This window comes from Carlito syrichta, unplaced genomic scaffold, assembly GCF_000164805.1.
Source record: "Carlito syrichta isolate Samal-C Ts95f unplaced genomic scaffold, Tarsius_syrichta-2.0.1 Scaffold315711, whole genome shotgun sequence".
Taxonomy (NCBI): Eukaryota; Metazoa; Chordata; class Mammalia; order Primates; family Tarsiidae; genus Carlito; species Carlito syrichta.
In genome coordinates this window covers 131,828-148,650 of record NW_007259807.1, presented here as the reverse complement: position 1 = coordinate 148,650, position 16,823 = coordinate 131,828, and the positions used below count along the sequence as shown (strand labels likewise).

At 39.7% G+C, this 16,823-nt stretch overlaps 1 protein-coding gene across 1 annotated transcript in view; it reads left to right on the top strand.

The window, feature by feature from the left end:
• Positions 1–16,332, top strand: part of PRDM6 (PR/SET domain 6) — a 93,229-nt gene extending 76,897 nt beyond the window's left edge. Inside the window, exons 5-6 of the mRNA XM_021706532.1 lie at positions 8,900–9,076; positions 16,218–16,332. Coding sequence (XP_021562207.1) covers positions 8,900–9,076; positions 16,218–16,332 — 292 coding nt within the window. The remainder of the gene's footprint in view (positions 1–8,899; positions 9,077–16,217) is intronic.
• The last annotated feature ends 491 nt before the right edge of the window (positions 16,333–16,823 follow it).

Here is a 16,823-nt window from a genome sequence, read left to right as displayed (position 1 = left end):
TAAGGGCTGTACGGGTAGGTTGGTGGCTGCAGAGAGGTATACTTGCCTTCTAAACAGTTCTGTCCAAGTCTAAAAGGGATAAAAATAGAGGGAACATTTATGAATATCAGAGATGGAAAAATGAGGTCGGGATAATTAGAATCCTCTCTGTCTTCCAAAGATAATATAGCTGGCTGCTCTGCTGCTGTCACAGTCATTTCAGGGTTCACCTCCAGTGTGCCGTGGGTATGAACTTAATTAAGTACTAAGAGGTAATGAATTGGAATTTTTTGCTTAGTACTATTTTTCTTCAGAGCATGCAAACCCATAAATCCTGCAAAGCTGTCAAAAGGAAATACCTACTCTGCTAGTGATGTGGAGGAAAACAGATGCCACTTATTCAATAAACTAATATCCACACAGAAGAAAAATGTTGACTAGATACCTCAGAGTCAAAGTTGGTTTGAAAGTTTGTCAATAAAGAATTTTATGGCCATGAACTGAGGATGAAATTTAGCTGAACAAGTGAATTAAAATTTCAGGTACTCTGACGAGTGGCATAGTAGATATAATGGAACTATTATTTATGAATCAAAACTGGTTTATTCGACAGTCTTGATAGCTGGGAGCACAAAAGACAAAAATCAAATTAATTCAATAAGAAAGAATTGCTTGTGTTTTATCTCTCCTTTATGTCCTATGAAAACTTGATTAAAACAAAAATATCAAAGAATAGCATTAAAATACATTCTGAATACAAAAGCAAAAAATAATTTTTGGAACTACAATAGGCAACTCAGAAGCAGGACTCTTGAATTATTTTCTTAATTTTGGCACTGATTAACCTTAAGCAAATCCCTTGGCTCTCCTTGCCTAATGAAATGCACCCAGCTCTTCCCTTCCAGTTCTGTAGGATACAACAGTGTGCTTAGAAGACCCCAGCAAAGGCAGGGAGGATGGAGATGTGATGGGAAGGGGGTGGATATTTTCTAAAATAAAAATCAGTTATAGAGTACACATGCACATTTATATATGCATATGTTTTCATTCTAGAAATAACTTGCTTAGAGTCAAGCATTGCTGAAACTAATTAATGTTGAAACATTTACATTAAGGTTTTTAGGTACCTGTATCATCACAGTCTTTCATTTTCATTAGGAGAACTCCCTGGTGAAATATCAACATAGATCTGCAAATCTTAGTACTATTGGCTGTAGAGGTGATACTAAAGCTTGAAAATGGTTTTTTCATTCAGCAAGGATTTTTTTGAAAGTTTGTTTTCCTTGTGAGTACACATATGGCCTCAAGATATATCTGTTCTAAGTTTGCAAGGCATTTCGTAGTTTTTAAAATAGAAAAGGTACATTAACATCTTTTTATAAACTTGCTTTTAAATTGAGTGAGTTCAGATGTTTGAATCTATTGTTCAAAAAGGCTCATAGTAGTCACAATAACTAATCATGCTAGGTAAAATGAAATAATAGTTAAAAGTTTCTGGGTAGTGGAACTTAAAGCTTAGCTTTGAAGAGGACACGAATACATGCTGAATGTCATATAAAGCAATCAAACTGTTTCATGGTAAATAGAAAGATACTGAAACAGACAGTTTTGTCTGAGCCCAGTTACACATAGAAAGTCATATGTGTGTATTATGCTTTAAGATGAAGCCTGTTCTGTAAAATAATAGCATCATAATTTGTAATACATCCATATGCTATCAGAAAAATATCTGAAAAGTTAGAAAACTTGTATGTACATAACATCCTTCCATGAGAGATTATTAAATCAGTGCTGATTCCAAGCTAATTTACAGCTGTTGGCAAAAGTCTAGGTGGTCTGAGACTCCGTTCTATGCTAGACCCTAATGAGTTGATTTGGTGAAGATACCCAGGTGTGGAGGGCCAGCCTTCCCAGATGAGGTGAAGTCATGGGTGCTTGTTATCTGACAAATAGCCAGAGTGGTATCAAATTACTCAATCCGTGGGTTCCTGCTTCTCCCTTCTCTGCACTTTGTTGGTGAGGACTTGAGAAGTGGTCACCATCATTCATGAATAAGTTAAAATGAAAAATAATGACTTCAAAAAAATCAGTCTCTTTATAGGCAAAGTAATAAAGAACAATGTTTCTTAGTAACAATGGGGAACTGCTTCAATAACACATCACATCTGAGTTGATTATTGGAAATGAGGGGAACTAGAGGGAGATGCCCAGTCACTTTTCATTCTAGAAACATACAAGGGGACCCCAAAAATCTGGAATTATTTTTTGGAGGGCAAGTCCCTTGTAGGACAGGCTCCCCTCTAGGTAACTGTTCTAGAACCCCATTGGCATATATACCAGCTAGCGTTGTTGTGAGTGGCTGCATTCAGCTTCAGTGAATTTTTTTTTTTTTTTTTTTGGTGAGATCTTTCCATGTGTTTGCCCATTTCATGATGGATGATTTAAAAGCACAAATGCTCACAATGCACTGAGTGTTCAGCAGCTTTTGACCAAAAAATGGCATGACCCCCATGCCCCACCCCCCTATCTACCTGATCTCACCCTGAGAGTATTTTTGTTTGTTTGTTTCCCTGGGTGAAAAATGTCCTCAAAGGGAAACATTTTGCTGATGTGGAAGAGGTGAAACAAACAAAAAAAAATGGCAGAAGCACTAAAAAGCATCAAAATTGACAAGTTCAAAAATTGTTTTGACCAGTGGAAAAAGCAACTGATAGGTGTATTGCATCAAACAGAGAGCACTTTGAAGGTGACTGAAGCTTAAACTTGTAAAAATAAATACATAGTTTTTTAAATAAACAAATTCTGTGGGTTTTTTTTCCTTCTAGTCGTTCACCTTTAGCATATAGGACCAGAATAGCTCTTTTCTGTTCCAGAACCCGGGATGCTCTTTTTGTACCAGAAAGTTTGGAAGTAAAAGATTCTCTCATTAATTCTTAACCACTTGAGTGAATTGCTAAATGGGAAACATCTACAGAACTACAGTGGAACATCAAATTGTTCATGACTGTTGCTAAACTTGGAACCTTTTTTTGTGCTTATCTGTGTGGATATTTACAACTGCTGAATACAGGTTGAGTATCCCTTATCCAAAATTCTTGTGATCAGAAGTGTTTGAGATTGTTTGGGATATGGGAATATTTGCATTATACTTACTGGTTTAACACGCCAAATCTGAAAATTTGAAATGCTCCAACGAGCATTTTCTTGAGCATCAAGTTGATGCTCCAAAAGTTTTGGGTTTTGGAACACTTCAGATTTTGGATTTTCAGATATAGGATGCTCAACCTGTATACATATAATCTTTAGTGAATAACTCTATAAATTGGCTTTTAGTCTTTGGCAATGTGTGCACATTCAGCCATAAACAGTGAAAAAGTTTAACAGTCTGAAAGCATTTCTTTGGTTTGGAAAAACAACAACAACAAGTCTTTTATTTTGATAGGAAAATCTCTCTAGTACTAGAGGCAAGAAAGGGAGACATGGAAGACAAAGTCAGAAGGTAAATAGGTTGGAGTTCATACAGGTCCAAATTTGAAAGGGGCCCCAGAATCTGAGGTCCAAAAGATTTTTCACTCAATGGTGTAAATATTTGACTATGAAAACCCCAAATATTTGAACCTTCATCAAAGGGACATCGTATGTCTGTATTCATGAGCTTTTTCATGCAGTACCATCAAAAAAGTCTATGCCTCGATGTAAAAGGAGACCATGGATGCCCAAGGATACCAGCATCACAATTTTTCATCACTGTGTTATTCACATTGAATACGAAAATGTTCCATGTGACCCAGCAAAGTAGAAATCAGATACAAGAAGAAATCAGTTTTAAAGATGACATGCTCACAAGGGTCCAGGAACCATGGAATTGTTATTTCTTGTTCTTATTCTGTTCATATTGAACAAACAAAACCAAAAATCTCTTCCTCCTTTTCCCCAGGCTAGTGACTTTTTCTTTTCCTGAGTGAGTTCAAAGGAAAGAAGCTATTGGACTCTAGAGCAACCAAGATTTTGTTTAGGGACTTCATAAACATTTGGGTTTTTGCATGACCATATTGCCTAGGCCAGGGCAGCATGACTCACTTGAGTCTAAACCAGGAGTTAGAAATCTCCTTTCTCTTCTGTGTTTCTGCTGTAGCGACTCTCAACACTCCCACTGGGGGGTGGAAGGACTCCAGAAAGAGGTCAGCAAAGCCTTCAATCACAGTGGGTTATTTTCTGATAAACACACACTCTTCTCTTTTCCACAGAAAGTGTCTTTATAATGCTTGTCATTATTTTGCGTCCTTTTCTTTTCCTTTCTCCTTTTTGATCATTTGTGTCACATGAGGAAAGTCAGCCTTCAGCCTTCTGGGCACACTGTCAGCTGTCCACAATTGTGTTTTAAGTGTCATTGTTTGTAATGGGATGTGGTGGAACCAGAGAAGAAAATGACTTGAGAAGATGCTGATTAGTGGGAGGAGCCTGGAGATAATCCATCAGCACAGTAGTTTCTTAGAGTGTTTCATATTCTTAGGGTCCACTCTTTCTTCCCCGCCTACCTCCCAAGTGTGAAGATTATCTTCTTTCTAGCTTTGATGTTCTCCAGGCACTTTGATTCTGCACTTTTATCACTCTCCTGAAATATTTTTCTCCTTACGTAGGGCTGAGTTCTCTCCTCACTCCACACAACCAGCGGTGACCTAAGTAGTCCCTTTTGAAGTCTTGGGAGATTTGCACTTGGGCAGGCTGAAGTGGAGCAAGGAGAGAACATGGCTCTCATGAACGACTTTTGTCCTGGAGGCCATGAAAGAAAATTCCAAGCAAGATTACTAGTTTTAAGCTAAATCACACTTAATTTTGTTAAATGTTTCGTCCTTTTCCTATGTGTACACCAAATCGATCACAGATTCAAAGCAAATGAATTGCACATTTTATTGGAGTGATCTTTGGCAGAAGAGCTGCCAATGACATAGAATGCCAAGGGATGTGCAAAATTGTATCTCTGCCTTCTTTCTGCTTCAAAATTTGCCAGCATTGATATATGGCAATGAAAGTGACCCAGGGTTTTTTTTTTTTCCAGTTATTCGGTTATTTCTCTGTTGAGTAAGGAGCGTGTGTGTGTGTGTGTGTGTGTGTGTGTGTGTGTTTATGAAGCTGCATATTTCTGTGTTGGAACTAGCTGCACAAGGCTATCTTTAGACTTAAATTCATCAGAATGAAGTAACATAGTACTTCAGTTTCTGAGGAGCACTAGCCATACTTCAAGTGCTCAACAAGTGCATGTGGCTAGCAACTCTAGTATTGGGTAGCTTAGATACAGAACAGTTCCATCATTGGACAGCCTGGCTAGAGTTCTCAAGTCTTAAAAAGTCATCAATTACTCATGGTTGTGAGGTGCCACCCCTTTGTGAGGGATGCTCATGCCCCTTCTCCCCCCACTTTTTTTTGAGAAGCGTGAAATACCATATCTGCGATGATTTGGGGAGAATAAAGTACTTTAGAAAGGAAATTCCCATTTAGTTGTGTGCTGACATGAGATGCTGGAAAGCTAAACATGGCACTCATGGATGTCATTCCTTACAAGTTCTTCTGGTATGGCCTACCAAAGGGAGGCAGAAGTTTGGAGATGAAATTGATTATATCCAAAAGTTTACTAAATTATGTCTTACCTTTTTGCCACACCTTAAAAAAATTGCCTGGAATGTTGGTCATCAGAATAAAAAGCAGAACAATGCCAATGAATTCTGTGTCCTCCACGCCTTTTCAGTTGTCGATTGGGAGGTGTGGAGTCAGGGTGTACTACCTGAAACATACATGTAGACTTGACTCCTGTGGCAAGTTGTTCCAAAATAAGTTGTGATGCCTGAGATTCTGAAGTGACAATGATGTTTTCCAAGCTCTGCTCTTGGACTTGAAGATTTAATTCTGTCTTGGATGTATCCCTATGTCCTTATATAAAACCCTAGGTACACAATCAATTTTCAAATTCCTTTTTCATGTCTTTTTATTAATTTTTAGGAAATAATGAAAATGCAGGGAAAGAGGTTCTAAAGGAATCTTGTCTACTTGCCATGTAACGTTTGTATTCTCTGAAGGCTAATTTTCTAAATGAGAAAGATGCTCTCTTATTATAGTGGCAGGTAAGGTACAGGATTTAGTTCTAAATTCTACCTAAAATCAGCCTCTGCAAAGATGAATATGACCAAAGAGTAAACTCATATTTTTCAAGGTGCCTAAGAATAAAGGAGTATTGCTTTGCTTTTGGAGAGTGACTTAAAGAAGGCTTGGGCCTACATTTCGGTAGATTTTCTTGTTGCTTGTTGCTCTGAATTCTTAAATTTTAACCAATAAGTTTAAATCTTCCATATTCTAACAAGCATATGCCCTCCTTGCCCCCACCACACAACCATAGAAACCTCCATGTACCAGGAGCAACTGGTACATGTGATAGAAGATAGAGATTGTATTGGTGTTGTTGTCGAGCATGAGGCTGTGTATTGGACAAGTACACGGGTAATGTACATTTGTCAGTTACCTGAAAGCAGGAACAAAGCATAGTGAGATGCAGGAGATCATCTTGTTCAGTCCATTGCCCTTATCAGATAGGTGAGAAAACAGAGCCGGGAAGTTGAGTGACTTGTTCAAGTCCCACAAATGATTGGAGTCAGGCTGAAGCAGGACCCAGACCTCCTCTCTCCCACTCTAGGCCCTTCTATTCAGTCAAGCTGAATTCTGCAAAGTTTTAAAAACTGTGCCCTATTTGTCACTGGATCCCTAGCCAATACCTCTCAGGCTGATGCTGGGCAAAGACGATGTTTTAGAATCCCATTTGCCTGTTGGTGTTACCTTGATATAAGAATTCAACATAAGCCTCTCTGTGGTCATTTTTTGCTCTTCTGTGTGTAAATCTTTGCCACTGTGAACTATTAACATAAAAAGGATGTACTGACTTCTGACTGTAAGAAATAAATCACCCCAACTTTTGACAGCAGAGTTAGAAAAAAAAGACAAGATTAATTGGTTTTATTTAGTGGCTTATTGTTTATTGTGATAGCTATTAAAAATAGATAACCAGAGGCTAATAAATGTTAATGGTCCCTTCACTATTAGAAAAATCAATTGTCAGTGGATATAGCATATATTAATATATTATTTTGCTTATAATGTTCAATAACATTTTTAAAAATTCACCCTTGAGAGAATTATTTTTTGAGGAAACATTTAAGGTTAATGTTTACTGGAAAGATTTGGCAGGAGGATATTTTTACCCACATATAATTTTAATGGTTTTCAAAGGATTATTTTAAAATTGTAATAAAATGCATGTGTAATTTGTCAAGATTGATAAACTCCTTACCAAAGACTTTTATATATTTCTTTGAAACTTGTTTGAGAGCAGCTAGATAGATTTCTAAATGCAAGTAATTAAAATTGTATAGTATTGAGTTATTGACCACTCCTGGACTATTAATCAAGCTAAAAAATTCTACAATCAGGGCTCAGTGTGCTGAGGCCTGGTAAAATAATAGTATTTGTGTTCAGTGGGGCAAATAGCCACAATTAAACAGTTCACTTGACAAATGAGAGGGTACACTTTATTTTGCACTTAATTGAATTGTTGTACATGCTCAGTTGCCATTGTTTCCTAGCCCTTCATTTTGGTTTCTGGTCATTGGAGCTTATACATTCGTTAAAGCTTGAACAATTAAGTCTGCCTTCACCGTTGGTTTCTAAATGCAGAAACGTCTGGCCCACCCACCAGGGCTTAGTGAACAGTGTTAATATCTCTTACGACAGATTATTAATTGTCTGAACAAAAATTTTGATAAACAAATTAGAGTCCTGTCAGGAATGATATGAAATAGCTTCGAATAGGGAAAACTCCCCGGGTTTTATATCACTCACCGGATTCTGCTTAAGTAAGCAGAAGAACTTCCGTATAGAAGACAAAATTTTAATCTACTTTATGAAAACCAATTGATTTACTTCTCATGAGCTGGAAAGAATGTGCTCTGATAATCTTGCTAATTATCAGGTATTTGTCACAACTTACTTCCATTTGCTTTTGCATCACAGTCATCCTTCTGTAAGTTTAGTGACATCCTGTCATTTCTGAGCTGCTATAGATCATTCCTTGCTACCAGATTAAACTGGGGAGCTGAAGTTCAAGAAGAAGACCCGATGGATAAATATTTGGAATTGGGATATAGTAAGTGGAAATCAGGACTTCTTTGACAAAGAGACACATCTGAGTTCATATCTGTGGCCGTCTGTGCAATTCCAGTGGTTATGTGCTACAGACAGACTCCACAACAGTTTTGGATTTATTAAATCATACATGTAATGCCCTGATTTGCCTGCATGCTTACCTGGTACTTGAAATAAAGTCTGGACACCCTCCAATAGCCTTGGCATCAAGAACTTATGTCCTGGGAGGACAGTTTATCCTCAGTTTTCTGAACTGACACAGATAATAGCCACTGCTTTCCCTGTGCCAGAGGATTATCCCAAAGATTAAACTAGATAATTGATTTTAGAACACTTTGAAAAGTGAAAAGTGCCATGGAAATATAAGAGACAATTATATATTTTCTCTTGTAACATTCTGCTTAATCAAGTCTGTACTATTGTTGCTCACAAAAGCACACTAATATTTGCCTGGGGCAGAGGAGATAAAAACAAGAAAGTAGGAGCTCCTGAAATGGTATAACTAGTACTGTGAAGGAATCTTCATTTGGGAATTGGTGTGTCTCAGTCACTCTGTAACTTTTGGTCCCATAGCAACAAGTAAAGCAGTGGGAACTCTGTGGCCAAAGCTCTATACTATGTCTTAAATACAAAGAAAGTGTCCCCTAAAAGCTTTGGCCCCTTGTCTCATGATTCTGACTTCCACTGACCAACATAGAAAATAATGACCAGGCAGTCTCTTTATTTGTTTCAGACCCTACCAATGCGGTCACTGCTCCCAGTCCTTTTCCCAACCTTCAGAACTGAGGAACCACGTGGTCACTCACTCCAGTGACCGGCCTTTCAAGTGCGGCTACTGTGGTCGTGCCTTTGCCGGGGCCACCACCCTCAACAACCACATCCGAACCCACACTGGAGAAAAGCCCTTCAAGTAAGTAGTGGCTAGCCCTCCACTCTCTCTTTCTCTTAGCCTTTCCTGAGACTGGCAGATGCATCAGCATAGCCAGCTGGTGGAGAAGGCTACTTGGAAGGTCAATGTCCAGGCTGAAAAAGAATCTCCCTGTTTAGTGACTGGCATTTGGAAAATGAAGTCAGGAAACCTGTGCATTGGTCCTGGCTCGAGTTTTGCCACCTTGGACATGAGACAAATTTTCTGGGTCTGTTTTCTCATCATTAGAATAAGGAGGTAGGAGAGTAAATAATTTTGATATTCTTTCCAGTTCCTGAGGATCTGTGCTTCTAGAATTTTATCTACAGCACAGAGCACTTCTGGCCATTCACAGGCTTTATGATCATCAGAAAGGTGGCAACAAGGTTAGGACATCTACATAATTTCCTCTTGAAGAACTTGAATCCTTCAGGATTCTGGTGAACGATCTCTTCCTCTTTACTGTGTGTTAAAGTGTTTGAACCCATGGCAGCCACCTTGTGCTTTTCACTGTATACTTTGGACCTCAGAATTACCATGTTGGTAAAGAAAGAAAAACCAAACCAAACTAGGGTCCATTGACTTGTTGAGGATTCAGGGAATGTGGAAGAAGGTGGAACTGAAATCTAAGGGCTTCGGCAAGGTAAGGGCAACTGAATAAGAGAGCATGTTTCTGTATATAGCACCGTCATCAACACAGCGGATATCTACCTCTGCATCATGCAAGATGGCCTGTTCATTATTTGTTCATTCACTCGTTCAATTATGTACATGCTCATTCATTCAGCAAATATTTACTGAGCACCTACTTTTGTACTAGGCACCCTGCTAGGTACAAGAGATAAAAAGGTGAATGAGACTTGCCTCCCCATACCTCTACCCTCCATCTTTGAAGACCTCATAGTCTAAGACAGCAGTCTCTAACCTTTTTGGCATTGGGGACCAATTCCATGGAAGACAGTTTTTCCATGGACTGAGTGTGTGTGTGTGGGAACATCATGCATTAGATTTTCATAAGAAGAGTGCAACCTAGATCCCTCACTTGCACAGTTCACAATAAGGTTTGCATTCCTGTGAGAATCTATTGACACTGCTGATCTGACAGGATGTGGAGCTCTGCTCGCCTCCTGCTGTGTGACCCGACTTCTAACAAGCTATGAACTGGTACCAGTCTGCATCTAAGGGATTAGGAACCCCTGGGTGAAGCTCAATTAATAAACAAGTATTATAGGGTGAAAAGTGCAACAGTAAAGACATGTATGTTCGATGTCTCAGAATAACACGAAAGTGAAGTGATCAGTGCTATCTGATGAGATGATGTTTAAGATGTGTTTTTAAGGATGAGTTGGAGTTTTCTAGACATGCAAGGGAAAGAGGTATTTCTGGGAGTCCAAACAGCATGTGGAGAGGCTTGGGTGTGTGAATCAGCCTGCATAGCCAGTCAGTAGTCTCAGAGCAGTCAGTGGTCTCAGAGCAGCCTTTTACTGTCTATGTGATAGATTCTTTTCTGTTCTCTTACATCTCTCTACACTTACTTCCCTGTTTGAGAAGGAAAATTAAAAGGGCATAGAGTTATAGCCCTTTGTAGGACAAGATCAAGCAAGAGAGAAAATAATTCAAAGCGGTAAGAGACTAATCCCCTTGCTCAGGCTCAGCCACGAAGTCTTCCCAGAGCCTCTTTACTCATGACTTTTCCTGTGGACATGCTTTGTGGCACACTGTTGTGCTCAGCCCAAGACCAGACTCAGCTTGGATAGCAGAGTCCTGCATTTTGGGTCCTGCCCACCTCCTGTCTGCTATTGAAGGGAGGAGCTCATCAAAGGCTGTCATCTTCCCAAGAATTAGCTACCTCTATTCTGAACTATTCTTCATCATGGCTTACGTTATGGTGTTAATAATCCGATTAGTGACAATTTTTGTCCGTGTTCATAGTCATAGCTTATGCTTAAGGACGTTTGGTCAAGGGAGTAGAATGGGGACTAAAATTGAATCTACACTATGCCAACCTCATTGTGCTCACGGAGGCTGCAGTTGCCCAAAGGGCATCTTTTTTTCATTTACCCTAAGGAGCCAGATGGGTTGCCACAGTTCCAGGAGCTCCCTGCTCCCTGTGTTTGTGTCTGACCTGGTGGACTTTTGTCATCGCCCTCAGGCCTGACTCCCTGGGATTTCATAGATTCTAGCTTCACCAATTCTCTGGAGGTGGGAGGTGACAGCCCATTGCCTGTGCCTTTGAGCAAGAGAGCTTTTCAAAAGCAGAGATGCAGGAGGATGGAGGGTCCTTTTGGCCCCTTATATTAGAAAGGGCTGCCAGACAAATGCAGTACCAGGAATCAGATTGATTTTTATCTTGCTGCTGTGTAAATAGATTTTAGTAATTAATTGAAGAGGCTTCAGGTCAAAATGGGAAATGGATTTCTATTAATGTTAAGGTGTTACTTATGTGTAACCTTGTTGACTCCACTCAATTTTTTTTTCTTTAACATCCTGTTTTTGTCATGTTTCCAATAGAGTTGCCATTTTAACTTAATTTGAATTCATCAGATTAATATTTGAAGGGTTTTGGTGATGCATTTTTCCTTTTCAGAAAGTATTTTTTGTGAGCCTGCCTAATTTCATCTGGAAAAAATAAGGAAACAGCCAAGGTTTTGGATTAGATTCAATGTGCATATTTTAGTTCCTTTTGCTCTTCCTCTTATCTAAATAGCCACATGCTGTAGTTTTCTTGTTTGTTTTTTTAAAATTTATCACATAGATATTCCCAGGGGAGAGAAGAGTATATGCATATTTTGAAAGTGCAAGATTTAAACATCTTCTAGGAAATGGAAAGTTAAATCCTTTAGTGTATACAATCAGGTCTTTCAGAATTGATCTGTCCCAAGGGAGTTTTGGGAATCTTACAACCATAGTTCATGGATATCCATCCCATCGACACTTGTAAATATTATGAAGATATCCTTTTACATGTTTATAAAACAAACATGAAAAAAAACTTTTGTTGCCGATTAGTCAATAAAATGGGTTTCACCACAACAGTCAATTTTACTACTTCAACTAATGGGTATTGGCTTAAACAATGTTACAAAGAAGGAGAAGAATCTTGTAAAGATGCACAATCCTAAACTGTATGTCTTGGGCAGCTTCCAAATAGATGCCCCAAATGGTTCAGTCCCCAAATTGCCCCACCCACCCAGGGCTCAGGAGTTCTTCGCAGATTCTCAGAGGTGAGCTGAGATTGAGCCTGCCATGGCAGGGAAAAGCCCTTTCTGACTTCTAAAATCTTCTGCTGAGAGGTGGTTTTTGATGGCAGAGCAAGATTATTGCCATCTAAAGAGGGCCAGAAAAGATTTGACATTAAGAGGTCAGAGTTTCAATCCAGGCTTTGCCTCACAATCAGATTGACTGAAATCTCACTGAAAGAATCCATCCCCCAAGTTCTAGGCGGATGACAGGCCTGTCAGCTGCTAACCTGCAATGTACACCTAAAATTTCTCAGGTAAAGAAGCATCTAGGAAAATTAAAAATCAAAGAATCATATTGAAGGTCTTGACTTTTTCAGTTCTATGAGACTGGAAGTCATGGCAAACAAGGAGCAAAACGCAAAAGGCATCATTTCATGTAACAGCAATGGTCAAGCACTTTATTGCAAGAAGGAAGGCAAGGAAGGAGAGGAGTAGGAAGGAAGGTAGAAAAGAAGGAAGGAAGGAAGACAGGAAGAGAGACAGGAAGAAGAAAAAGAGGGAGGGAGGGAGAGAGAGGAAAAAGGAAAAGGAGAGAGGGAGGCAGGAAAGAAGGAAGGAAGTTGGCAGTCTAAAAGATGTTCTTTGCAGTGAGGTCTCCTTTCTCCTTCTCTGTGCTTCACTGGGAGGATCTGTGCGCACTGCCTGATGCCTGGCTTCTGAGTCTGGGAAACTACAGAAGCAGGCCAAGACTTTCCTTAGTACTTCTTCATTGTTGTTGGAAGCAGGAGGAGATAGTCATCACTATGTTTTTGCCTCAAGGAAAGGGAGTTTGACTCAGTATACAAAAAATCAAAGAAAATCCCAAGGGACGTCTAATATTTGAACAAGAACTAAGCAAAATCAACACAAATTCAAAGAGCAAATCCATAAATATGCACTGAGCACACCATAGATACAAAGCCCTATGTGATTTGGTCCAGTTAAAAAAGCATTTTGCGACATGTCATAGAAGCACAAAAAGCTTTTTGCAGGTTTTCTATTGAACAGAACTTTATATTGTTTTGTTAAGCTCCCTGTCCATATATACTCCAGTCAACCATCACAGTAAGTAAAAAATGATCTCAAACATAAAAGGAAATCAAGTCTAATTAAGACGCTCATTGTGGTAGAAAGTTGGGTACTTTGCTGAAATATATGGAAGACTTTGAACTTTAGTGTTTTGTGATGTTCCTTAAGACTGTGGCATCAGGACCTATGCCAAGGGCACAGTGAAGATCTTGTATGCAAGGGCACTTCTCCCTTCTGGTTCATTCCCTGCATCTTTCTTTCTTTCTCATTCTATTACACTATACGAAATTGAGGCTTAGAGATGCTCATGCCCAGTCACTTGCCTGTATTGTGTAATTCAGTGTTAATTAAATGCCAACCCAGGTGAAGTCTGTCTCTAACCTCATGAACCTGGGTATGTTGAGTTCTTCCTTCTGATGAGTTTCATTAAGCTGTGAAAATATTTTGTAGGGGGCAGATTTCTCTAAAATTTAAGATGATGAACATAAAACTGAGGTTTTTCCTTATTTTTTAAAAAAAGTATTTTTATATCTAGCTCTCTTCACGTCCTTAGATATATAGTGTTCTTATCATTCTCAAACCATGTAGATATCATTTCTAGTAGTCCACTTTCCTCAGGAGAGAGAAATCCCTGGGGAAAAGACCTAAATGAAGGTAATTTCTACACATCTGCATGTATTTTTACTCACACTCGGTGGGCAGATGGCTCTAGAGATGATTTTTCCAGAATGATCTTTTTATGTGCCCTATACATTGGACAGATTTCCTGACTATTAAAACAAATTATTCCATGTGTGTAAATATCTGTGAGGCATTTCGGAAAACACTTGAGAAAAATGTAACTCTCATCTTAATGTCTCCATCTAATCTGAATGTTTAAATAGTACATATAGCCATGTACTTTTGTCTTAAATGATGCACTGAACTTCTTACTTACGTGTCTCTCATATTCTAATACACAAGATTAGAAATCCAAAAACATGACACAGGTAAATTGTTGTGCCTCACAATTGTTCAAGCTATTCTGCTTTCTTTCAAATGGATTCTAGAGCTTCAATTTTTTTTTTTAAAGGAATATAATAATTTAAAAGTTAGTCAAGCAGTGAAGGGTAGTATATTTTGACACACGAATCCAGTAACTAATCAGCTTTCTAATAAACAATCAGCAGTTCGCTAACGTGTCATCAGCACCCAAGGAGCTCTGGAGAGGGGATGAGATGCCCACGGACGTTAATGAATACACTAAAAATCATTAGGTGATCAATACTTCTGAGTTATTTTCATTGAGCTGATAGGTCTGATACATTAAAGCTGACATTATACATTTGTCAAGATCACAGTGCAGTTTTTAACTGTGGAACAGGCTGCTAAAAATATTCCCCGAAAGACAATCAAAGAAGCACAACTTCTTTCCCCTGACAACTCAGCTGATGCAGGAGCCCTGAAAAACCCAAGCATGAAGTTACGCTTCTGCCTCCCAGTGTTCAAAAACATGCAACAATCCCCAGAGTGGGCAACTGTGTCCTATTTTATAGGCTATTATTTCCGTGACTGGGCACTTTCTATAATTTACTAAAAAGGAGACAGAGAGGAATGCCTACTGGATAACAGGGCATGGGGCCACTGATCTGTGATAGGACAGTGGGGACTTTTTCATGGTGGCTTCTGGCACAGCCTTCATAGTGCGGGGCCCACAAACTGGAGGTTATGTTATTTAAAAGGGAGAGAGTTGTCTGCAGCTCCTCCTGAATGCTTTTTCCTTCGAAGGTTTGAGGAAAGAACATTAGAGGGTGGCCATTGGGCCCTATCAGAAACGGGGCCAATGGCTCCAGGTAGTCCAGACAAGTAAGGTGGTGACAGGGAAGTCACTGTGCACAGCTTGCTAACATGGTTCATCTGTTTGTAATATATACACAATCACAGTCCATCAGCCAGGAACAAAACCCTCAGGAAAACTGCAAGTCCCCACTAGATTTTGAGTTGTGTGTGTTTTGTTTTTTGTAGATCGAGTAGCCATCAAGTTCATAAGTGAGGGTTGTGTGGGAGATATGGACATGGGAAATAGGGATGGACCCAGGTTTCTAGATTATGGGCCCAGTGGCTCTGGATTACAGTCTCTTTTTTCCTTTTTTAAGTTAAGAAGAAGAGATAACCTTGAAGTATGAAACCTGTTTTCTCCTCATCAGACATGCTGGCCCCCAATTATGAGCCATATGTACATTACTTCTACTGTACTTTCTGGAGAGGTGAACCTCTTGAACCACACACACATTTGTTGATTTCCAATTTCTTTGAGCCTCCCACCTCCTCACAAACCCTAGTTTTGTAAGTGGTTTTAACGCTAAGTTTGGTTGGGCTGTGACACTGTAACTAGCTTTTGCAAAAAAGCAGCCCCCATAGTCACCACAAACTAAGATATTGCTTCCTCTCGTTTCCCATTTCCTAGATGATCAGTCTTTGGCTGCCATGCTGAGGAGGGTAGAATTCCCGATTGTAAATTAGCAGCAGGTGAAATTCTATTTGTCATCAATTTCTCTTTGGGGTTACGGAGCAGAAAACTGCAGACAAGCTGCTTCTTTGATGGCTCACTCCTAAAAATCTCTTTTTGTTCTTTATCTATTTGAACTGACAGTGATCAGAGCTGCAGCAGGACAGGGCTCTCTGGAGAAATCACCTTCCCCCTGCCTATTGACAGATCCCTCTGTTCTGCATCAGATGGGCTTTGTCCCATCACAGGCATCCAGGCCTTGGAAGGAGCCACCAATTAAACCTCTTGAGCCGGTAAAATCTGAAGCCACTTTGGAGTGTCTGTTCTGATTAGGCAGGATGAGAGGAAGCCCATCACCCTGCAGGCCCCGCTCCCTGGTCTCAATTTTCTCTCTTGCCTCCACCAGGTGCGAGAGGTGTGAGCGGAGCTTCACGCAGGCCACCCAGCTGAGCCGACACCAGCGGATGCCCAATGAGTGCAAGCCAATAACCGAGAGCCCAGAATCAATCGAAGTGGATTAACTGATTGACTGGTTGGAATTAAACTGCAAGGAAAGTCATGATTAAATGTCACGGACACTTAAGCAAAACCAAAGATTTCCTCTGAGCAACTTTCAATCAGTCCCAGAAAACCAAAAGCAGTAATAAAATAAGTAAGATGTTAAGAGATATTGATCCTGGCATGGAAGTCAGACCAGGAAAGAGATTATTTATTTATGACTAGGGATGAGACTTATTTCAGTGGACAACTAACCTGGGATGGCTAACATTTCCAGTCCCACCATGTATTTGCTTTGTTTCTAAAAAGCTTTTTTAAAACTGTTATTTAATACCAAAGGGAGGAATCGTATGGGCTCTTCTGCCCACCATTGTGACTGAGAATGCACAGGGACTTGGTTCTCGTTGCACCTTTTTTTAGTAGCATGTTTCATGGGGACCCACTGTACAACCCTTCCTCCTGCTGTGTTGGTCTGACCCTGGCTGATGCTGCCCCAGCGGGGCCTGCAGAGACT